Here is a 24,203-nt window from a genome sequence, read left to right as displayed (position 1 = left end):
GAGACATCAAGAAAAAAAACATAATCTGTAGAGCTGTGAAGAATGAATCAGAAAGATTAACTTCAGATATTTCTAAGTGAAAAGTTGTATCTTTTACTAGTATGACATGCAACAACCATTGGAATCCACAACTAGAACATCTTTGTTAAAAATGAGAAAGAAACATTAAGCTTCCAAGGCTGGTAGGGATACAAAAAGTCCAATTTGTTCAGAAGGAGTAAGAGGGGGAAAAACCAGTCAGAGAAGCCATGGCAGGCAGATGCAGAATTGCAATGTGTTTGATCTATTGTGTTGCGGTACAAATGCACAGCTGTCACATTTCATGTGTGACAACTCACCCCATAAAGCAGTAGCATCAAACCTCTCCATAAAGCTCCAGAGTTCATTCTCCTGACTCACTGGCCAAGAGGAGGGCCATGCTCCCTGGCAGATAATTTAAGGGCAGTGATGAACAAACTCTTTCCTAATCATAAAATGCAGTATCTTACTCTTTCTAGCAAACACATGTCGCATCTGAGATTAGCTTAGCGGCTGAATCATCACTATCTCCCAACAAAGGCTGGATGCTGACGGAGGCACAAAGAGTGCTGATCTGTTGCTCCATGCTTCTTACTGAAATAAAAAGTTTAAGGATTACCATGAATGAAAACTAGACTCAGGCCAAGCAGTTAAATGTTAATATTTTTTATTTTATGCATTACTGTAGGCTGTATAACATTACAGCTGCATGTAAGCAGACATACCTGGATGAATATCACATAGGAATCCTGCTACTGCAGGAATTGTGCATGTCACGGAGTCCCATGGCTCCTGCAGCCTGTGCTAAGGTAGGCCTGGCCCAGCTCCTGCACCATCCCGTGCTAAGGCAGGCAGGCCTGGCCCAGCTCCTGCACCATCCTGTGCTAAGGCAGGCAGGCCTGTCTCAGCTCCTGCAGGAATTGTGAATGTCACGGAGCCCCATGGCTCCTGCAGCCCGTGCTAAGACAGGCAGGCCTGTCTCAGCTCCTGCAGCCCGTGCTAAGGCAGACAGGCCTGTCTCAGCTCCTGCAGCCCGTGCAGAGTGGGAGGCTCAGCCTGCGGGCCCTGGGAGCGCCGGCTCTCATTCAACCCCGCGCTTACGGCGGTATTTCGTAGCTCCGGACGCTGGCTGGGGGGCAGCGGGTGCCCGGAGGCGGGAAGCACCGGGCGGGCACACGGAGAAGCCCTCACGCCGCATCACGGCGCCCGGGCCCGCTGCCCCTGTCAGCCCCGGAGCCACCCCTACCGCGCTCAGAGCGCGCGGAAGTTTGAACCGCGCCGGCCGCCGTACGGGGGAGGTGCCACTGCCGCTTCCGCGAGAGGTGGCTCCCGCCGCGCATGGAGCAGCTGCCCGTCGTCGTTCTCCTGCTCCTCCTCCTCTCCTTACTGCTTGTCCCGTTAGTGCTCCTGGATAGGAGGCGCCGCGGTCGGCGGACGCCTCCGTTCAGTGTCCTGGTGGTGGCCGGCTCTGGTGAGTGGGGTTGCTGCCGGCAGGAGCGGGTGGCGCCGTAGAGCTGCCTCTCCAAGTTCTTGGAACTACGAGTCCCGGCATGCAGCGCGAGAAGCGGCTAGCGCAGCGCTGCCGCTATGCCTTGGTGCATGCCGGGAGTTGTAGTCGGGTGCGTGTGCCAGGAGCCGGGGCCACACCACGGCAGCTCCTGCGGTCCCGTCGGGCCGGGTGTCCTCGGGGCCGCCGCCTGCCTCTGGGTGTTTTGTTTCTGGATTTGAGTGATTGTTTCGCCTTTCACCAGAGTCACGCACGAAGGCCGCGATAAGCTGGTGCAGGGCTGAGCAGTGCAGCTGCTCGGTGTTGTGACTGAAGATTGCGGTGGCGATGCAGGCTCGGCGTTCCAAAGGCTGGCACGCCCCTTACAGACGTGGCGTTTTGCATTCCGACCAAAAAAAAGTAAACCACGCTGCTGTGATTTACTTACAAGAGTCGCACGTGGATCCATCAGAGACAAAAATGTCAGCCCTCGCTAAAGGGCGTGAACACATCTGCTACTCCTTGTTACCTTGTCGAAAGGTATCAGAGTTGAAGGGCAATTAATTTACCTCCAAAAAAAATTATTTTAAAAATTTGCAGTTGACAAATACAGGCTAGCTGTGATTTCAGCACCTCGGTATCCCTTTGGTTTTTGTACACTCACTGAGTAAAAATCCTGAGATCTTTCTGCATCTGAGTTTGACTGGCAGGTTTATAATTTTTCAGGTCATCTTTACTTCCACTAGGGCTGGAAATGTGTGTTTTTTCCCTTCAATCCTTTGGAATCTAGTTTGTCTGTATTAAAAGAATACTTCCACTATACATAAGCTTACCAGGTGAAATAATACACGTCAGTTAAGATTCATGTAATGTTCAAGCCTGTTCTTTGAGACTTTTTAGCAGAAGTTTCCTGCTGTTCTGTGACTGCTCAGCTGGTTGCATTAAAATTTGTGAAACCTTTAACAAACAGCACTCAGGAGAAAATATCTCCAAACATATTTGAAAAATACCACATGAAATTGTATGGAAAGGTGACGAAGTCGAGTGCAGTGCTGCAACATAGCTCTCCTTGTTGTCAGTGGTTCACCAGCTATGAGTGTTTAACCTGTGCAAAAAAGGTCTCTTGGGAGCCTAGTGACACAGAGCAGCAGGAGGCAGTAGGAATTAATTTAGTTTACTGCTTTGGGCTGCACCTTCTAGCAGAGTGAAAAGCAACACGTCCAATAAACACTTACATTAAGTATTTATGGGTGTGGTTTCATGTTGATCTGATGCAGTTCAACAGATAAAAGGTGAGACTGCTCCACTTTACCTACACACACAATCTTCCTTCTCCTCCCCTTCCACTCTTACAATAGCCCTCTAACTTCTTTTCAGGAAACTCAAATGACAAAAAAAAAAAAAAAAAAAAATTACCCAGCTCCCAAAAAGCACAGTATGTACAGCCTCCCCTTCTCCCTGGTTTAGTGCCAGTTTAGCTCCGGGACAGTGTGACCCTGCAGTTAGAAGGTTGTGAAGACCCGTTCAAGGGCAGTGCTCAGAGCAGGACTGTTTGTTCTGTCAGCACCCAGCAGCCACCCTGCTGGGGCTGCCAGGTGACACTGCTGGGGCTGCCAGGTGACACTGCTGGGGCTGGCATCGCTGTGGCTGCAGGGTGACACTGCTGGGGCTGGTTTCAGTGTGGCAAGCTGGGGCAGCACAGCCCTGCTCTGGCAGGTCACAGCTCTGGGCACAGGGCAGGGGCAGCTCTGCTTCCAAGGTGCAGCTCTGAGCCAGATCCTGCCCAGCTTCACTCTGGCCCCATGGGGTGGCCTTTGAGTGCAGAGCACAGTGTCACTCTTTGCCCAGTTCTGCGCTGTGAACAGGACATTAAACACAAACATCAAACTCCTGTGTGACTCTGTCCAGTCCCATTTCACTGGAAAATGTCCATCAATACCAATTCCCTGTGAGCCGAGTTCCCTCCATGTTACTTAAACAGTCTCAGCCATCCTCTAGTTGAATCCTTTACTCTCAGAAGATACTTTCTCACTGGTAGTAGTAATGCTAATATGCTTTAAAATGGAAAGTGACTGATTCAGCTGTAGAAATGGAAAGTCATGAAATTTTTCACATATTAATTGCAGTTTGTTTTGTTTTACAGGTGGGCACACAACAGAAATCCTGAGGTTACTTAGCTGTTTGTCAGAGTCATACTCTCCCAGACATTATGTTTTGGCAGACTCAGATAAGATGAGTGAAGCTAAAATACGTTCTTTTGAACAGAAAAGGGCTGAAACATTCTCCGAGTCCCAGGTAACTTGTTAATACTCATGTCAGAAAAATGATCTTGACATTCTAATTCAAGGCAATTTGGAAATGATTCTTTGAAAGGATGTTTATACAAGTGTTACTTGTAGCTATAAGAATACTGTGACAAAAATGTTGCAGAGGGGATTTTTTTTTCCTGGTTGGCACTTCCCTCAGTGGAACATAGTAGTTTTTGGAAAAAAATTATATATAAAAATATTTTATCTAAGAAAACCTTAATTTAAATTTTATTGACTTTGTATGTTTCTAGACTACCTTGGTTGTATTTTTAAAATGAAGTATTAAGTGTGTGTTTAAAAGGAATGCAAGGCCTCTGAATGTCAGTTTTCTGGCTGAAGATTGGAGCAAATGCTGAACTCCTAAAAATCATGAAAAAAATCATTAAAATATCTTGTTTATTTTTTTCTCAGATGTTTGCTTGCTTTCAGCTAGTTTGCTGTATGATTAACAGAGAGCAGCATAACTGCTTACCTAAAGTGTGATCTGATATCCAGTGAAATTAGTAGAAAGTATGAGTGGAATAAGTACAATGGAAAATAATGTTTTGACTAGAAAAAATGTAAGTCCTTTTGAGCAAATAATACAACACACAGTAAATTAATTATTTGCATGGTATTGATTTCATCTGGTGCATTTCCATTGTTTTCAACAGTGCTCTTGGGGCAAGAGACTGTGGGACTCAGTACCAATGATTTTCAGAATAAACCCTTTTAATGTAAGGCAACTTCTGCTAAGGTGAACCACAGGCTCACTAAGGAATGACATTTTTAAGCTTGTTTACCACAACTTTCAAGTCTCATTGTGCACCAAGGATGAATGTTTACTAAAGTGACGAGAGGTATTTCCTGTTCAGGGACATGTTGTTGGGTAAAAAGCACTTCACACGGTCTCATTCACTCACCTGAAGTATATCCAACCCTAAATTATTAGATTTCTTAAGGATATATATTTTCAGTATTAAAAGGTTATGTAGTTTTCATAGCTCACTTATTTTTGTTAAGCAGCTTCTCTTTTATAACCCCTCCAACTACTAACAGATCCTGTAGTTATATTTTCCCTCAACACTGAAAGCCAGAGGAACGTTTTTGGCTGCATCTGAGTTTGATGTCTGGATAACAGATGCTCATTTTCCTTTGACCATTCTCTTTCTAGTGAGCAAAAGTATTTAGAGTGAAAATGAAAGAAATTTTGGAAAGTAAATATCACATGCCTGTAATATATATTTGCTAGATTTCAGAGTGTTGTTTCACACACACACACTGTGTGTGTTTTGTTATTGGGGACACTGGAGATCATCAGACATTTAAAAATATGTCTTAGAAGCTTCTTGCAGCTTTGCCTAAACGAAAGGGAGAAGTCTGAATGCTTCAACACATGGTCATTCTCTTCCTCATCCTGTTAAGGAAGTAGATTTTTCCAGAACTAGGGACCAGATGGAAGAAAAATTACAGTAATGATGTAACAGAAAACCAGTGATATAAGAGAAAATTAAACACACATACCTTCCCACCCCTCAAAATAGTTTTCTTTTTGCTCTGTCATCTAGCTCTGTTCTAACAGCTATTCAGGGAGAAGGAAAGAAAGCCAGAATGAACAGCTTACTTACAAGAAGAAAAATGCTGCACGTCCACCCACTAAGTCTCTTGAAAAAGAAATTAAAAAATGCCTCCTTATGAAAAGTCTCTGGTCCTGCTATCACTGGCCTCTTTGTTCTCTGCTTCCCCCTATAGCTAACCACAGCTATTCCACATGGATGTCCCCAGAGTTGTTACTCAGGGAACTTTCTATGCTCATAGCGAACCTGTTTCAGCTGCTGACAACATATTTGTATTTGTAGACTGAGGAACATGAATTCCTGTACCTCTATTGGTCATGTCTGAGATGAGCAACCAGATTAAGTAACCTTTACATAAACCTGACCATATAATTCTTTTCCATTTCATGAGAGGTACTATGCTAAGAAATCTTGTTTCTCCTAATGAAAAAGAATTATGCAAACTGAGTTTCTTTGCAAGCATTGCCCTGTGTTCAGCTGAGCATATTATAATAATTCACAGCAGTTGCAGTTTTCCTCCAGCTTTTCCTTGCATCCTTGCAAAACAACAATATTAACTAGGTAAAGGACTACATCACTGGTTCTGAAATTGTATTACAGACCTACCAGTTTGGAACACTTGTTTTCAAATTAGAAAAAAAAATTCTGAGGGCATTAAAGATGTAAAGAAAAAAGATGCAACATGACACCATGGTAGATAGGGGAGAAATCTTTTTCTGGTATCAGACATACTATGCAGCATTCCAGCAAAATATACAGGATGTATCTTTGGAACTTTGACAGTACTTCTTGAGATGAGAGGCTGGGATTACAGAAGCATCTGGCAGTGGCTTTTAAACAAACAAATAGCAACAAAACCCCCCAGTTTTGTTTTTTCATTTTAATACCTAGGAGTTGTTTGATGTATGGACTGAATTTCTAACATGACATAGACACTGATGTGCAGAGTTCCCAGCATGTTTTTTTAAAAGTGTAGATAAAATCAGCTTGGTCTTTACTTGAATTCTCCAAGTAAATTCCTAGCCAAGTTCTACTGAAATTATTTGGGTTTATTAATGATGATGAAAATCACCTATGATTTTTTGTCAAATACTCTTTAACACCATTCTCTACAGTGGGGGTTCATCTGAATGGTTCCACTGGACCTTGATCTACCTAAAACCACCATATCATACCCATATTTCTTGCAGGGCTGAGTGCTATGCAAGGGTCTAAACTCCACTTAGGACATTTCTTTTTATCACCAGAACTCTTCCAAAGCTTTAAGAAACAGAGGCAGTGATAACCAGAAACTTGTTGAATAAGGACCAGGGGGCATGTTTATTTTTCCATATTCTGTTGTCAGAATAGTGCAGATTTTCAACACCTGCAAATAAAACAAAAGAATCAGTTTGTAAGAAGAACATATCATAATGAAACAAGATAGTCAAGAAAATTAACATTCTGAATTTGTATTTAGTTTCTATAGTAATAGTTTGTATTTACCATACAGCTTTTGTTAACATCCTCTTTCAGGGGCAAAAATTACCAGGACTAGCTATGACAGTTAGCAATGTGCACATGAAATAACTGGGCAATTTTCAGTGTTTAGAGTTACTCACACCCTGTGTAAGTTCTTCCATAGTGGTGGTGATCTGGTATCCTATGTGGTGTAACAACCCCTGTCTCCATGTCAGCATCACTGAACACTGCACTGCAGCCACTACGTTTGTCTTTCATTTAAACAGTCAAAAATGTTCTTGGCAGCAGGAGTGCCTTCTCAGCAGCAATAATTCCTAGGTGTAGCTGCTCTGCATTGAGGTAAAAGCATCTGCAAGGAGGGCAGGCAGCCTAACAACTGCTCCCAGGGTTTAAACACAAAAGGAAAACATCCTTGCTTTATTGATTTAATACCTTTTACACACAGTGAATAATCTTCATTTAGGGAAAGAACAAAGAAAAGTTACTTCTTTACCTGCTTTTTATTTAATGATAAGATGCTCTTTCCTGTTTCTTGATGCAAATATTTTGCATTTTGAATATACACCATGCATACCTTTTGAATGCCCACCGAGCACTCTCTTAAAGGATGGTGATATTTGCTTCTACATTTGTAATGGCACTCTGTGGGCCTGAGCAGAGCATTTCCTTCAGCAGGAGGGCCCCGGGAGGTTGGGGCTGGCTGCTGGAGATGGATGCCGGAGGAGGGATGCCGGAGGAGGGATGCTGGAGGGAGGGATGCCGGAGGAGGGATGCCGGAGGAAGGGATGCCGGAGGAGGGATGCTGGAGGAGGGATGCTGAGGAGGGATGCCGGAGGAGGGATGCTGGAGGGAGGGATGCTGAGGAGGGATGACGAGGAGGGATGCTGAGGAGGGATGACGAGGAGGGATGCTGAGGAGGGATGCCGGAGGAGGGATGCTGGAGGAAGGGATGCTGAGGAGGGATGCTGAGGAGGGATGCTGGAGGGAGGGATGCCGGAGGAAGGGATGCCGGAGGAGGAATGCCGGAGGAGGGATGCTGGAGGGAGGGATGCTGAGGAGGGATGCCGGAGGAGGGATGCTGAGGAGGGATGCCGGAGGGAAGGATGCCGGAGGAGGGATGCTGGAGGAAGGATGCCGGAGGAAGGGATGCCGAAGGAGGGATGCCGGAGGAAGGGATGCTGAGGAGGGATGCTGAGGAGGGATGCCGGAGGAGGGATGCTGAGGAGGGATGCTGGAGGAAGGATGCCGGAGGAGGGATGCCGGATGGCGCGGTCCGAGCGCCGCCGCTGCCCACGAGGTGCCGCCCTCGCCCAGCTCTGCGGGCAGCGCTTGGGGTAACCCGAGACGGGAACAAACCACAGCACCGAGCTCCAGCGTTTCTCGCTGCTTTGTGTTTACTGGATACTTTTTATGCACAAACGTTCCCAATCTAGACTGAGAAAAGTAAAACTGAAAAGGCTGGCACAGGCAGGTTCAATGGGAGGGAGCCGCAGCGTTCTCAGGACAGTAACAGCTCCGCTCCTTGTGCTCTTTTGCAGTTCAGCCTTGATCGCATTCCCAGAAGCCGGGAGGTTCGGCAGTCTTGGATCTCCTCTGTGCTAACAACACTACACTCCATACTTTACTCTCTTCCTCTGACCTACAAACGGAAACCAGATTTGGTAGGTAAAGAAAATTTTAATTTATTGAGAACTTGCTAATCCGCATCATAAAAGCACTTGGAATATGGAGACTGCATCTCATATATATGCTTAGGTTTACAATTCACAGGAAAGCTATTTTTAATGTTAGCTTAAATATAGCAGCAATACATCAAGAAAGAGAGAACAGGTTGCACTGCTGGTGTATTAGAATAGCAAATACCAGTTTTCCCTCTCAAAGTTTGCAAGTAACTTCAGAGAGTCACTCCCTTGTTATGCTGGTAGAGCTAGCAAAAACAAGATTGCTGCTTCCTGATAATATCTTTTCAGGATTGCAGCAGCACAAACTATGCCTGAAAGCCTGGTTATCCTGTTGGCTGGACTTGCTTATAAAATGGTATGACCAGTCTGGCACAGACAGGTTCAGACCAGCACAAATCTATACAGGTTCAGTTCTTGTGCTTACATGGACTTCTGAGCTACAATGCATATTTATTTAGTCTTTGGCTGACTGGTATTAGTTATCTCATCTAATGACAAAAAGCATCACTGCTGAAGTAGCAACTCCTCACTACTTTAGTAGCTTTTTCAAGCTGTTCAGAAAACTGCACTCTCATGCTAATTACATTTATTTAAAAATATTCCACACACTTAAGCAAGTCAGAAGCATTTAGGGTTGTCAGATGGTAGAACTACAATGGAGACACTCAATCAAGAAAGTTTTGTGTTAACACAAAAGGTAGTACACTGGTCTCCTAGCTTTAAGTCTTAAAATTTTGTGAGGAAAAATTTGGCTTCTTGCTAGAGTTGTTGCCGTCTTAAGGAGTCAATATCTAAACTTGAGGGTTTCTAAAAATAGTGTTAATTTAGCACAACTTCAAATTAATACTTTATGAAGTTTAAAATATTCAAATGAAACATAAATACAGGTGCAGTTAGAAGGTTATTTTCATAATTTAGTAGTAGCATCTACACACACAGAGATATTTGTAAGGAGACATATTTGTAAGGAGACTTTTTTTTAATCCCTCTGTGAACTGTATGGCTAATTCTAAAGAGGCTTTTGAATGTTTGTGATACTTTGAATGTTTAGAGAGGCTGCTGTGAAAAATGTGATCTCATTTACTTCAGTAGTACTGCTCAGTTCCTGTCAGATCAAAAGCTACTTGCTTGCTGGACTTTTCAAACAGTTTAGTGTACAGAACAACAGAAGTAGGGTTTTTTTTTAGTTACTGTTTTTCAAGCCTATTCTGAAAACTGGAGACAAAACTGGGAGAGGGGAGAAAGTGACATGCTATTCTTTCCACAGTGGTTTTGATTGGGGCAGTGGTGATAGTCAAGTTTGTTTACATGAGCACTCAGAAAAATGTGAGTAACACACTTAGTAATCACTTTGCCACACCACTAAGTTAGTGTATATTTATTTTTTTATTTATTGCAAAAGAAATTGACTGCAAAAATCTCACTGCGTAGCTTAATAAAGGAAGCAGGAAGTTACTAATCTAATTCCATGTTTTCTGTTTACCAAAGGAATTTAAAGTGACAGTGAGACTTATACAGTTATTAGAAGTGGTGTTGGAATTGATAAACTATGATAAGCCATCAAAGGACTAATGTTTGTAAAAACACTTGTGCTTGTAAAATTAAGGATATATGTTTTAAGCAGGCCTTTAAGCCCTTTGCAGTGCTTAAAGTAACCCCTGTCTCAAAATGAGACCCAAAGAGTCTTTATCCATGGTTAAAGAGCTGGAGGGGAAGCCAACCCCAATTACTTCTTGTCAGTGCTGTTATCAACCAAAATAGCAGCTGGCAGAAGCATCCCAGGCATTATGGCAAATCATGTACACTTGAAAGCTGCTTACATACTACTTGTATGTATATCTTAGTTTAAGAATTCTGTAAAATACAATAACTCAGAAAGCTGCAAAGATTTTTAAAACTTATCCAAGGAGACTGGTTCAGGGATTAAAATGCCTCACATTGCCAGTGAAAAGACTGTATGGTATGTGAAACAACTGGTAGTATTTACTTAATTGCCTTTCAACAAAAATGTGAATTGAAACTCATCCTACTCTTGGCAAAATGTGATGCTTAGTAATGTAAAGAGCTAGAAAGGCTGGGACAAATGCTGGCATTCACAGGACTCATCCATAACTTTTGGCATGGAAATCAGCGACCAATTTAGAAACAGGCACAGTACTACATCATGCTGAGAGCTTCATATTTTTGAACAGGACAGCTTATGAGTGCTGTACATTTTCAGTCTAGACACTGGGTTTGTTTAACTGCAGGAGGGAAAGACAACTTTGAGTTGCTTCTAAGTCATTTCTATGTATGAGTGATCCCCAAATCCTTAGACTTGCTTTCAGGCTTGTCAGAATTATGTGTATGTATGAAGGAATAAAGTGTTCTCTAGGCAGCCAAAAGAAACAGAAAAACACAGAAGTGTTGCAGTTGTCAAGAAATGCAGGACAAGGGAAATACTGCAAAGGGAGCCCAAAACCATTAGGTGCACAAATGCAAGATTTGGAACAGATATGCTAGTTATGCCAACCTAAGCCTGTCTGTGCGGTGCAAATAGCTGCAAAAGGGAAACAGCAAACCCAGCTGCACAGGAGTTACTTGATGAGCACTTGATGTGTGCTTTACTTGATGAGCAGTGTGTCCCTTTTGTATCTCACACTGATCTGGCAGAGCTTAGTTTACTTTGCCTGAGAAATCTAACCCTTCTTCAAGTTAGTAAGTTCAGAAAGAACTGAACAACTTCCAGGAGATCTTTGCTGTCTTGCAGGACTTGACCCATGCTTGAAGTGGGCCTCCAGAGAGTTTAAGAAATGTAAAAGTTAGCTTACACTGTTGTTCAGCTTGAGATCATCTTCAGGAGGCCCATTTCTGAGTTATGAACATCTGTGCTCTGCAAAGTTAAGTCCCTTTGGAGATATTAAGCCAAGTAACGATTAAGATGTCAGAAGTGATGATTGGCTGGTGTTTCTACGGCCAAGAATTATAGAAATACAAGTGTCAGAGTGTTTTTCAGGTGAATGTACGATGTACAGTTTTTCTCTGCCTTAGATAGGTTTCCTATATAGAAGCCTAAAGTTCCAGGGAGGGAAAGGCTTGTGCCAGCACACCCTGCCTACACCCACCTTCACCCAGAAAAGCTTTTAAAACCATTCATCAGCTGCAGCCAGATTTAGCATGCAGTCTAAGAGATTGCAAATTCCTACCATGAAAATAGGCAGCTGGTCAGAGAAGAAAGATTTTTGTTGTCTTCCTTGAGAGAAAGGCTAAGAAGAAACATAAAACCAGAACAAGATGTTACAAGATCTGTTATCTAGAAAAGGATGCAAATTCCTCTCATTTACAGAAAATTACACAAGCTGCACAGAATTTTTCCCAAAGATAAAGAAAATTACTGTATCTTCCATGGATACAAGAGGACTAAACTGAAGTTACATCTTTCTATTAATATGCTTGAAGTCAGTCAGTAGATACAAGTTCAAAGAAACTGGTCTTCAGTTCTCTTGATGCTTACAGAACCATTGTCCTTGGGCCAATTTGCCAACCCTGCAACGAAGTTTTCAGGTGATCTAGCCTTTTATCTGGATCATGATTACCCTGCTCATTCTAGCATACCTGAAAGCCAACTGAAAACAAAGGGTGTGCACCTACTACACAGCAGAAGCTGCAAAATATTGTATCCAGTACTTGTTTTCAGCCATAGGTAGGTTATGTAATTGGATCAGTGATTTGCAATCCTTTTATATAATTAAATTTCATCTACAGTTGTGCAGAAATGCTTCATAAAGCTCCATTCATTAGTAGATTGCACATCCTGGATCCTTAGGACCAGACTTTTTTTCCTTTTCTGGAGACACTTCTCAACAGTTCCTACTGCCTCAGGGCTCTACAGAGCCTGAAATAAGTAGATATTTTCAGATGACTGCTATTTGGAAAAACCTGGGTTAAATCAGGCTAAGAAGACAGCCCTCCCACTTTAGGGCCTCCTTCTTGTGGGAAGTCTGTAGTAAGTTTACATTTGCACAGCAAATACGTGCTCTGCTCTTAGAGAATGAGTCTCTCCTTTTTAAACTTCTTTCTAGAAGCCTGAAACCTTCACAGCTCATCATGCTTGTAGCAATCACCTCTTCTTTTATGACTGCACATCCCATCACACATGCCTGGTCCCCTGACTGGTTAAACTGACTGAGGCAGCTTCTGGTTACAGAAGTGTTTGCACAGTAAGCTAAATGAAAGGAGATCATTATTTCATTTAGCTAAGATTTTCCATTCTTTGTGCCCTGCCCAAAAAGTCTTAAGTTCATAACACTCTCACTAATTACTGTGACAAATAGTAAGTTATTGTCCCTTATATCCCAGTTCTAATTGGAACTTGGTGGAAAGCTACAAAATCTGGGTGGTGGCATTTTTTTCTTTATTCATTTTATAACAAGTGATCTTTGTATAATACACTATTAGGACTATCTGCTGCATTCTTTTGTACACTGAATATTTCCACAGTGTTTTGGACCAGACTGACTGTACATCTGATCTGCTAATGTTCTAGGATCAAAACAGTCAAAATAAGCAAGACTAAGAACACTGGATTAAGAACTTCACTGACACAATTTTTTTAATCTAAAAAGAAAAAGTGAAGGCATAAAAATTTAACTTCTCACCGTTGATGAAGATGAGTCTTATTCACCCCTCCCACGTTGTGTCCTGGGTACAGCTACCTTGCAGCAACAATGCAGTTACCCTGTGCTGAGCACAGATAAACAGCTGAAGCTATTGCAGTCAGCTGGCTCAAAGCTGTTGTAGCTCTGCCCTTTCTGTGACTGCTAATTAGACACTCCTTTTCAGAGTGAGGACAGGAGTAGCAGTAAAGATGAACTGAGATCTTAGATTTAAGGAGGCATTTTTAGACGTAAAAGAGTCTTAACTCATCAGCTATTGGGTTCATTATGAACCTAATGAACACCCTGGTCACACTTCCATGTGTTATAAAGCATAACAGTCTTGCTAAATCTAACCACTGGTATGCAGAGACAGACTGCCAACACCTCTAGGTTTTACACTCTGAAGATATTTCAGGCAGATATTTGATGCACATTCTTGCTATACCAACTTCCGTGATTAGGCAGTAGCCCAAGAGATGTTTTAGGAACATTTAAATATCATGTTTAGTTAACCTAAAATACTGCTTTCAAGTTGAAGTTAAACAAATCCCTGATTAATGAAAGACACACCAAGATTTGCAATTAAAGGCTCATTTTAAGCCACTAGTAATAATATATGAGTACATTTGAAAGTCCTTGGATTTAATTTCTCCTTTAGAGTAGAAGCAGGCTACTAGAATAAGCAGTACTTTTTATACGAGAAGCTAGAAAAATTATTTGTAAAGAGGCTCTAAAAGGTTGGATGGTATTTCTTGTGGTGACCAAGAGGCTGTGGTCAGGTTCAGATTCAACCAAGGTGACATTGCTGAAAGCCAGCTAGTACCTAGTGTTGTAGCTAGTTCAGTAACTACCATTTAATTTACTTGGCAAAGGCTTTTTCCTGAATTCTTTTATGACCAACTTTTTCATCTACACTAGGTCAAATTTCCTCGACTTCCTACTAATTTGTCAGCAGCAATAAACCACATACCCACTCCATAGTAATGTAGGTAAGGAGTTAGTTTATTCTCCACCCTGTATCTGCTTTGGTAATCTTGTTCTTTTTTAACCAACCTATCCATCTCCCACAATTTCTCAAAAGACTCAATGGTTGTTTTGTTGGTTCAACTGACAGCCTGGGTGTTTAAGTAATGTTTTAACAACCAACGTTTTCACAGACTTGAGTCTTAGTACCAGTCTCTCAGCTGTCATTTATTATTATTTTTATTTGATCAATCTATGTTTCTGATTTTACATTTGGCAGCTGGGCTGGGAAGCATGCTGATGGAAACTACCACTCCAAAGACCTTTTAATCTCAATGACAAACCTGTCACCTGGCATATAGGAGCAGTTAGGTATGGTGCCTAAGACTCCTTAGAAAAAATTAAAGCCTGCATGTTTCTTTAGGCATCCAAATCAAGATTCTCAAACCTTCCTCACTAAGCTGTTGCCTAACTTCTGACACTCTTAATGACCCCAGTCATAGCTTTTCTTTTCATCAGTAAAGCCCTTGGGCATACCCACAAGCAGACCTGAGCTGTTTTAAGTCTTTACAGTGTCAAATAGCCACATGCATAGCTGAGCTCCTGTGCTCTGCTGAAATCCAGGTGCTGGGAGCTTCCCAGGTTGCTTTGTATTCAGAGGCTGATGCAGATCACATCAGCTGGGCCTCTTCCCCTGTCTCTTGCCCCTGAGCACAGTGAGTTGGCAACTCTGGTCAGGCCTGGATGGCAGAAGTAGCAGTGCCTAATGCTGTTAGGATTAAATCCTTACATCTCGTTCCCAGTGGTTTTGCAGAAGCTCTCCTTTTTTCCCATAGGAAAAAATCCACTAGGTAGGATTTTTCTGTCTCCCTCTCTGTCCCCAAACCTTTAGAAATTGAGAGCTGCATAAAAGGTGATGCTTCCCAATCTGTTTTGTTCTGTGGTGAAAGCAATACTCAGAACCAAATAGAACCCTAGCTGTGTAGTGTACTAATTTAAGTCCTTGCTCTTCCACTCTCTCTTCCCCACTCTGGCATTCACTAATCTTATTTATCGTGGTTAGGTAACCTGCCTGTAGGACCACACGTGTCTCTGCTTGTTTTGAAGAGCACCTCACTTACTGGCTGTATTGTATGATAATAACAGCAGCTCCTGTACCAGTGAGATCCAGAGGTGAACAAGAAGGGTTTTCATGGCAGTGCTACAGCCTACAGCTGCTGACCAGCCCAAACACAAGCTGTTGCTGTAGGACACCATAAATACCTTCTTGCACCCCTGGTGATTCGAGTGATTTAGACAGCAGAAGATAAAAGTGTATCCAGGTATAATTCAGTTCTACCTTAATTACCTGAGTTACATCAGACTACACAGCTAGTTTTTTGGCATTTTTTTTGTCCTGCCTTGCATTCTGCAGGTAAGTTCAAACAGAAAATAGGGTGTGAAGTTTTAGCTGGTTTTATATGCAGGTGGTGGAGGAAAGTGAACTGGATAAGATCTTCACTCTTCAAAAAGAATAAACCAGTAGGTAGTTTAATGACCTCTCTATTGTGCAAACAGAACCTGAAATTCTTCTTTCTCCCCATCAATAACAATAATAAGGAATTGTTGAAAAAAGCTTCTGCCTTTTTAAAACCATAAAAAGGATTAACAAGTCTAAGCTAATTTTTCTCAATGTTCAAAACTTGAATTTTCAGACACACTAAATAAAAAGAGTAGCAAAAGCTTTCATAAGAATACAGTAATTTCACGATTATAAGCCGCACTTCTGGGTTTCAGCAACTTTTTGTTTTTTTGTCCATACATAAGCCGCACCTGATTATAAGCCACATGTTACAATACAGAGTGTGATAAAAGGTATCTGTTCTATCACCATCTGTTGATCGTGGGGGCAGTGATCCTTATCTCAATGGCAGATATTCTGCTAATGAGCCATCCATTGAAACCAGGCAGGGCATTGTTCTTTATCTTTTCACACCCCATCCTTCCTCCAGCGAGTCATTTTCTGCTAATGGCCCATTGAGTCCCACTGTGGGACTGATAAAATTACTGCATCCCATTGAAAGTTGCTCCAGCCAGGGGGAAGAGCCCAACATTTCTTACCAAGATAAAAACAGAGGTTTTGGGACACTAAGGGAGCCCCTTTCTCCACTGGACTCCAGAGGAAAACCGGATTTTTCCACATCACCACTGGACCTCCAGAGGGAAACTGCACCTTGTACAGGAGCACTGCTCCAACTGAATCACATCTGTCACTGCAGGAGGATGCAGCCACCATTTAATGGGACTGCTACCAACACCCTGCCTGACAGGGTGTCAGGTTGTACTCTGACTTTGTCAGGGTTTGGGGTTTGTTTCTTTATAGTACTTCTATTTCTATTTTGATTTCCCTAGAAAAGAACTGTTATTCCTAATTCCCATATTTTTGCCTGAAAGCCCCTTGATTTCCAAATTACAATAATTTGGAGGGAGGGGGTTTACATTCTCCATTTCAAAAAGAAGCTCCTACCTTTCTCAGCAGACACCTGTCCTCCAAACTAAAACAGCAACTTTTCGTTCTTTGTCCGTATATAAGCCGCACCTGATTATAAGCCGCACTGCGGGTTCGGACCAAAATTTTAGTCAAAATGGTGCGGCTTATAATCGTGAAATTACTGTACTCCCTCTCAACATGCGTAAGTATTTGAGTGTGAAGTGTTTGAAATAGCAATATAATATTAAAGCCAAGCAAGGGCTGATGAGCTCATGAGATGCTGTAATTTACATAGCAGAATACAAATTAATTCATTGCAGATTCTCTCTTCTTGTGGCACAGAAGCAACCACTTCCCCCCATCAAAATAAAAAAGACCACACAAACAAAGAAAATCATTATTCCTGTAACATAGGAATATCTAATAGGTTTTTTCCTACTTGGTTAAAAAGTTGGTATTGCATAGCAGTTAAAGGGTAGGACTTGCATAGATATAGATCATTCAGTTAACCCAGCTTTGGTCCATTTTGTAGCACTCCACTTGTCTTTGCCTCCTTTAGTAGTTGTGTATCCCCACCACATCATATTCCCTTAGTCTTACCTCCAGGTATCAGCACAGTGGAGTAGGGAGCATTGCCAGAGCAAAGGAGGCCCAAGCAGTGTCCCAAAGACACTCCAGGAGGCAGCTCCATGCCTGGTAATCAGCACACTTCATCTCACTCCTACACATCCCCACACCACCATCCTCCCTAGCCCAGGGAGCAGGGCAGTTTTTCTGCTCTTGACCAGGTGACAAAAGGCCAATCTCTGCAGAAGTCATTAAGGAGAACAGCAGGTTTTGCCAGTTTCCTATCCAAAGCAAATCACAAATTAATTTTCCACTTTCTACTAAATTTAGAGGGGCTTACATTGTCCTCCTTTTGATTGTTGTAATTTGGGAACATTAGTACTTAAACACTTGTTCTTTAAAAGATGTACGGCAATTGTATGTTTACGTACTTATGAGAAAAACTGCAAGTTTACTGCTTTACTCATTTTTGCTTTGACTAGTGACATTTAATCCCAGTGAAGCTGCAAGCTCTGCTTTCAGTGTTTTCCATGGTAAATGTCACTCTGCTACAGTACTGCATTCACCAACTCTGAAGTAGCTTTTATCAGCAGTGGTGCCATGTGCCAGTGTTCCCGGTGTTCCCAGACTGCTGGCTTAGCTTATTTTCTTTCAATAGCTGTGGAAAATATCTGAAATGCAAAGACAAGAACTATTCAATTTTCCTATAAAAGTGATTAAAAGGAAATCAGATTTATAGAGTTGCTGAAGATAAATGTTGTAGTCTGATCCTTTACTTTTAAACTTCCATTAATATAGAGCTTGATTAGTTTATTGTGCTGTTTGGAGTTTGGTTAGATTGAATTGGCAGAGAATTTTAGTATGTAGGACTTAGTTGATAGACCAAGCTGTGAGCCCAGGCAGCCAGTGAGCCAATTTAGCAGTGAGCTGGACATTTCCTTGCATTAGAGGTGCATGTAAATGGTGTAGAGAGACCTGTAGCACTGGCATCTGCAACAATCCCTTAAAGCTTCTTGGCAAGAAAGTAGGAACCCCCAATGACCAGGAAGGTCCTTGGACAATTGCAGCTGAAGAGGTCACAAAAGTGGCACGAAAATTCTTTGGCCCCCTTTTTCTCCCCTTTCTGCTACCTTATTAAGGAAGGCTGAACTCAGAGATTTTCAGAGACATATCTCATGCTACACAAATATTCTCCAGGCAGCCTTGTAGCTAAAGTAAATAGTCACTGAGGGAAACAGATAATTGTAAATAGATACTTGAGGGAAACGCCCTCCACAGCTGCTTGACCTTGTAGCAGTCCTGGTCCCTTCTTGTCCAATGGATGCCTGCCTCTTCCCCAGAGCATACTGATGGTTGCCATGGGCTTCACTGGGAGATACTGGTGTTCTGCTGGCTGGGAAAAGCAAAAACCTTGATCTTTTCAAGGTATAAGACATCAATCATTCTCCAAAATTTACTTTTGAATAGTGCTAGTAGGACTGCCCATCTTTGAGGAAGGCCATAGGTGATTCAGTTCCTTTCCATCATCCTTTCCAGTCTGTGTACAGGCAGGAGTTGCACAGCAGCATTTCTACCTTACACCTTCTGCAGTGGTTCCTCTTCTTTATAATCTACTTATTTGTTTTCTCAGAAGTTTCCCCTGTAGTCCTTGAAGAGTGTATGATGTTGGACTCCAAGCAGAAGGATCATTAGTCTCCTTTCCTGCTGGCAGTATGAGAAGGAGTAAGTAGGACTGGTCAGACCAGATTTTTGGAGGGGAATTGCCACTGCAATTGCAACTGCACCAGTTCTAAGCAGGACACGTCTGTAGACACGCACTGAAGGTTAACTGAAGGTTAATTTTTAGTTCTGACTTACAGGTCACAACCACCAGTTCAGATAGGGATCTGTTTGTGGGCTTCAGCAGGTTTATAACAGTCTGTTTTCAGGGCCAGTGCCTAAATCCAAGCATTTTGGGATAGGAACATCTATAATCAGAGTATTATATAAGCATTTTGCATACAGAAATCCTATAGAGTCACATCTGCTTTGTCCTATTTGAACTCATATGTGTAGAAGGGGAAAGAGCAGAGGACATGAGTTATGATCAGACCATGGTTTTTTTTAAAGATGCCAATCCATAATTTTCCTGATCCTTTCTCCTGCATGCAAGTACTTTTCCGTGGATCAAAGGGCATCTGAGAAGCAGCTTACAAATTATAAACAGTCAGTAGAAAGTATAAACTGTGGGCATCATATCAAAACCTGAATATAGGAGAGGTGTTTTATGATGATTTTAATTTTGATTGCTGTCCTTCTGTTTTGTACCTCAGCAAAGTAATAACAGCAGCTCAGTGTGGCCTTTAGAGCTACATAGAGGTTCACAAACAGACCTTTTTACTGTTATTTCATTACATGATCTTTTGTGAGTACACTTAGTTTGGGATTCACTGTGGTATTTACCTCTGTGTGTGCATCTAGACACAAGAATACCAAAATACCAAAAGGGCTGGAGCTGCTGGCCAGGCTTAATAAAGGGGAGAAGTAGGGTGAAGTCTATGGCTTGATAAAGACCATGATTGTAAAAATTCAGCTTTTTCTAATACCTGTTCTACAATTCTCAACTTTTGGGCTCAGTAGAATGTTAGGATGGCTACCTGACCGAAATCATATCCACAACTGGTATATTTTGTGTCAGATTGTGGAAGTAAGGGACTAATGTTTGAACTTTAATAGTAGATTGAGGCTAAAAGAGTGCAGAGCCATTCAAGAAGGAAGGGTGCCCGAGAACAGGGATGCAAAGAGAGATGAACACCAGTGATGACAAAGAAAACTAGGAAAGAGAGGATGGGTGGGAGACATCTCAGAGGACTGGGTAGAGTACAGACAAATTGATGGGAAATGATGGCGCTGAGGAAAGGACAGGAGAGAGGATGGCAATAGAATGGAGAAAGGGACTGGGAGCAATGAGGATAAAATATGTGTACTCCAGGTAGCTATACTAAAGGAAAGGGAAGGTGGAGTTTTCAGTGGTGCACATTTTTGTCTGTTCCCTTAAAGCTGAATTTTGAATAGGAGATCAGAAGTTAGACTGTATATTCAATTCACAAAAACAGTAAGTAATAAATAATTTTTTGGCGCTTTAGGTGCTTGTTACGCACTTATCTGAAGCAGCCCAGCTTCTGCAGGAATGCTGGTGGGTTTTGCCTGCAGACACAGGAGACCACATTGTTTCCTACGCCTATATTTACACCAGAGAAACAAATGTTACTACAAATGGAGATACCGAAACACACCTTAGGTTACATGTCAGTAGCCATGTATCAGTATCCTAGCAGACATTCATGCAAATTATCAAACTTTCCAGGAAATATGGCAAAATCCATTATTTAGTTTACAGATATGGAGAAGTTTCTTTGAAATGCAAAAAGGCAGCATGTGTGGTTGCTTTATATCCTTACCCACCAAGCTAAATGTATAAAAACCAGATCTTCATTCTCAGTAGATTATAGAGTAGGATTTAAGGTCCCAGCATGGATGTGCTTGAAATCAGGTTCAGCAGGAGGTTTGAAACCACAGTATATTACTCTGATTTCAGAATTCTAGGATGCAAAGATGATGTGTTCAGCTTCTTAGCTATCTAATACAAAATAATACAATATAAGTACGTCATTGCAAGTTTCAAATTCGAGTGTCTGTGGATGTTGATACTCTAAAATTTCAAGATTAAAACTGCATCCATCATGTTACTTGTAAGGGACTCTGAGAAAAACGTCAGAAAAGTTTTGCATTTATAAATAGTTCAATTAAGATCAACAATAAAATCAGAACATTTTTAGAAACAGTATTATAGTCTGTTGATTCTGGTCAGAAAACACAGCATTACAGTCATCACATGCCCAAGCTTGATTTCTGATGACTATGATCAAGGCAAAGAATAGGGAGAGAATTTGAAACTCTGCAGCACCAAATCTGTTGCTGCTTTTAGCTGAGGCAAGGTGCTGCTAATCAGTTTATGAGTGGGATCTTGCCATGAAGCAGAAAGGAAATGTTCTGAACTAATTGTTACAATCCTGAAGCAGAAATTCAGATTTTTTCCCCCATCAGTATAATATGTTTCACAAGCTGGTGAACTTGGAACAAAAAAATTGTGAGTTTATGGGGTATAGGGCCATGATTTTATAAAAGAACTCTTTATTTCCATGTAACCCCAGCTGTGCAGAAAAGTGCCGATTACATGGTAGTATTTAAGTTTAGTAAGAAATTTCTTGCCTGAAATCAATTTTGATACCAAGTGGAGTGCCTAATATACCCTGGTTTAAACCTTTTACTTTTAAGCAATCTGTTTTTCGGTTGAACAATGTCTAAAATTAAGAGTACTTTCTTTTATTGTTAACATTTATAAGTGAATTTGAGATCCTCTGCTCAAAGGACATGACATGCTTTTACCACAACACCTTCCTTCTCTATGCTTTTAGCTGTCTCCTAGTGTTTATTAAAAATAAAAAGTAAAATCTAGTCACACATATCAACTAATAGATCCTTGTGAAGGTCCTGATTCATCAGCACATTTTTGATGAACTCTTAAGTGCTTTGCTGACTTAAGCCAAGGTTCAAGAGGTTTATAACTGGATCCCCTGTTTAATCCTAATTAAATTTCTTTGGCTTTATTATGTACACAGATTTCATGACTGATACAATACAAAGCTGTGACTAAGAGTGGAAGCTGTTTTGGTTATATACCCACTAGCCAATGAATTGTATTTTTGACAGCTACTTTGAAATAAAGTGTTTTGTTTGCACCCCCCATCTTTTCCTATTCACCTGCCTTTTCCAGGCTTTTAAAAATATTTTTTAATATATTTTTTGTGTAAATGTACTGTTAAATGAGTATACACACTTTTAATTCTTTACTGTATGAAAAAAAAATCATTACTTACTTTTGTAATGTGTTTTATCTCTTTTAGATATTGTGCAATGGACCAGGAACATGTGTCCCTGTCTGTTTATCTGCTTTTCTCCTTGGCCTTCTACGAATAAAGAGAACAATCATTGTGTATGTAGAGAGCATCTGCCGTGTGGAAACTTTATCCCTGTCTGGAAAGATTCTTTACTACTTTGCAGATTATTTCATTGTTCAGTGGCCTGATCTAAAGAAAAAATACCCCAAGTCAGTATATCTTGGTCGAATAGTGTAACAACAGAAGGCAAGCTAAATTTTACCTGAAATAGACTCTACATGCTCCTCACTTGCATTCCCATAGTAATTTATTTCCAAGAATTCCTGTTAAAAAATTAGGCTGGCACTTAAAAATGAGACAATAAAGATTTCTCTACATTTAAGTAAAATTTTTGTGCATTTTTATTTATTGCTATCATGTAGGTCTGGTTGCCTATAACCCATAGTGGCTCTAAGTCTATGATGTCTCTGTTTTCATCTAGTTTTCCTGCTATGTGAATGGTAATTTTTGTCTACAAATAAATATGGGAATTTGTATGAATGTAACATTTCCTGTAAGGAAACTTTGTGTCATTTAAAAAATTGTAAGCAACCAAGTCTTTTTCTAGCACAACAGACTTTGTTTCCTTTATGCTTGCAGTGAAGTCCCTTGTGAATCCTTAGGGTATACAGCGAACAGTTATATTAAGTTGGCTTCATGACAGTTTGTACTTTACAGTCTTCCAAAACCCCCAGAGCATTAAACCGGTGTCATTTTTCCTCTGGTCTTGTCAAAGCTGTCCTTATAATCCATTGTGCACCTTTTGAAAATTGTTGCTCACTTCTTAAGATAAATAAAAAGGTGACAAGTGTCATGCTACAGGCACAATACTTACCCGTTTAAGAAGACTCTCTTCAAAGTTTACGTGCAGAAAGCCTTACTGAATCTACATCAAACAGAGCAACACTGTCTGTTCGGAACATTGCACTGCTTTAAACTCTGAAATAGAGAAAAAGTTTCCCTCTTTTCCTGATACAGTGAAATTTACTTCCAATATAACCTGTTTTCTCATTTTAAGCACCTTACTTTCAACAGTAAAATATACACTTAACACTTCACCATGAAAAATGTTATCCTGTACACTGGAACAACTTTTGAAAGGTGTTTTGTTGGCAGCAAGCGTGTGAAAGCATACTCCAGCATTTCACATCTGTCTGGCAAAATGTAATTCTACAACTATGCCACCTATAAAGCAATACAAACACATCTGTCTGTACACACAGAGAGCTATGTGGCTGGCTACAGAAAAATCAACAAAGAAAAACTCAAAGAAGAGCAGAAACACCTCCAGAGTGCCCAGCCTGGCTGGTGAAGCCCAGAGCAGCTCCTGCACTGCTGCAGGAGGAGACCCTGGGAAGGCTTTTCCTCAAAGGCACATATCAAAACATTGCAGCAGCTATTCTGGTAGGCAATGGGGGTGGAATTCAGCTCAGCACAAACAATGGTTCCTGCTGTTAGGAAGCAAGGGTCCAGGGACAACAAGGGAAACAAGGGAATAGGCTGCTTCGTGCAGAAAACCATGAGAAATCATCAGAAAACATTGTGCAGAAAACTTCTGTTGCGATATTGCAAGGCCCTGTAGGGATGCCAGCTGTTATAACCTGTCCAACAGGCTTCATAATCCTCAGCAGAAGCAGAGTCCCTTGATGTGGTCACATGTGAGAACAGGGAGTTTTTGTGGGTTTTAACCAAGATTATGTCTGAAATTAAAGAGCAGTTAATAGGTTAAGGCTGTGCGAGAAGGACTTGGTGCAGCACATACTGAGGACCTTGAAAATGACTTGAAGTAAATCTGATGTGTGCAAGGGCTTTTTTCCTCCTGACCCAGAGCAAGGACTATCTTATCATGACTTTCTGCACACTTGCAGATAGTTTGATAAGTTTGAGATACACTGGAGACTCTATTATGGCTAATGGTAGTTTATTTTAGATCAGTGCTTTCTCTCCTGAATCTTGCTTTCAGTTTTGTGAGGGAACTGGAGTAGAGGGGAGGAGGACAGAGGCAGGCTCTTCCTCTGCTCTGGGTAAGGGGCAAGAGCCCAGGACTGATGCTGTGGGGTTTAGAGAAGCCTGGG

At 41.4% G+C, this 24,203-nt stretch overlaps 1 protein-coding gene across 1 annotated transcript; it reads left to right on the top strand.

Annotated features, from left to right (window-relative positions):
- Window positions 1–1,259: 1,259 nt before the first annotated feature.
- ALG14 (ALG14 UDP-N-acetylglucosaminyltransferase subunit) lies at window positions 1,260–22,847 on the top strand. The gene is made up of 4 exons (XM_033067923.1): window positions 1,260–1,489; window positions 3,648–3,799; window positions 8,369–8,491; window positions 22,096–22,847. Exons 1-4 carry the CDS (start codon window positions 1,357–1,359, stop codon window positions 22,324–22,326), a joined length of 639 nt encoding a protein of 212 aa, XP_032923814.1. The 5' UTR covers window positions 1,260–1,356; the 3' UTR covers window positions 22,327–22,847.
- Window positions 22,848–24,203: the final 1,356 nt, after the last annotated feature.

Source organism: Catharus ustulatus, chromosome 9 (genome assembly GCF_009819885.2).
Source record: "Catharus ustulatus isolate bCatUst1 chromosome 9, bCatUst1.pri.v2, whole genome shotgun sequence".
Classification (NCBI taxonomy): domain Eukaryota; kingdom Metazoa; phylum Chordata; class Aves; order Passeriformes; family Turdidae; genus Catharus; species Catharus ustulatus.
Note: the sequence above shows the minus strand (reverse complement) of the source record. Positions and strands in the feature narration are given on the sequence as shown.

What these genes read in the sequence shown, in the direction of transcription:
- ALG14 (XM_033067923.1), top strand. Translation starts at nt 1,357, where the DNA reads ATGGAGCAGCTGCCCGTCGTCGTTCTCCTGCTCCTCCTCCTCTCCTTA. An exon ending in CCTGGTGGTGGCCGGCTCTG is followed by an intron (nt 1,490 to 3,647) that starts GTGAGTGGGGTT and finishes TTTGTTTTACAG; the next exon opens with GTGGGCACACAACAGAAATC. An exon ending in ACAAACGGAAACCAGATTTG is followed by an intron (nt 8,492 to 22,095) that starts GTAGGTAAAGAA and finishes TATCTCTTTTAG; the next exon opens with ATATTGTGCAATGGACCAGG.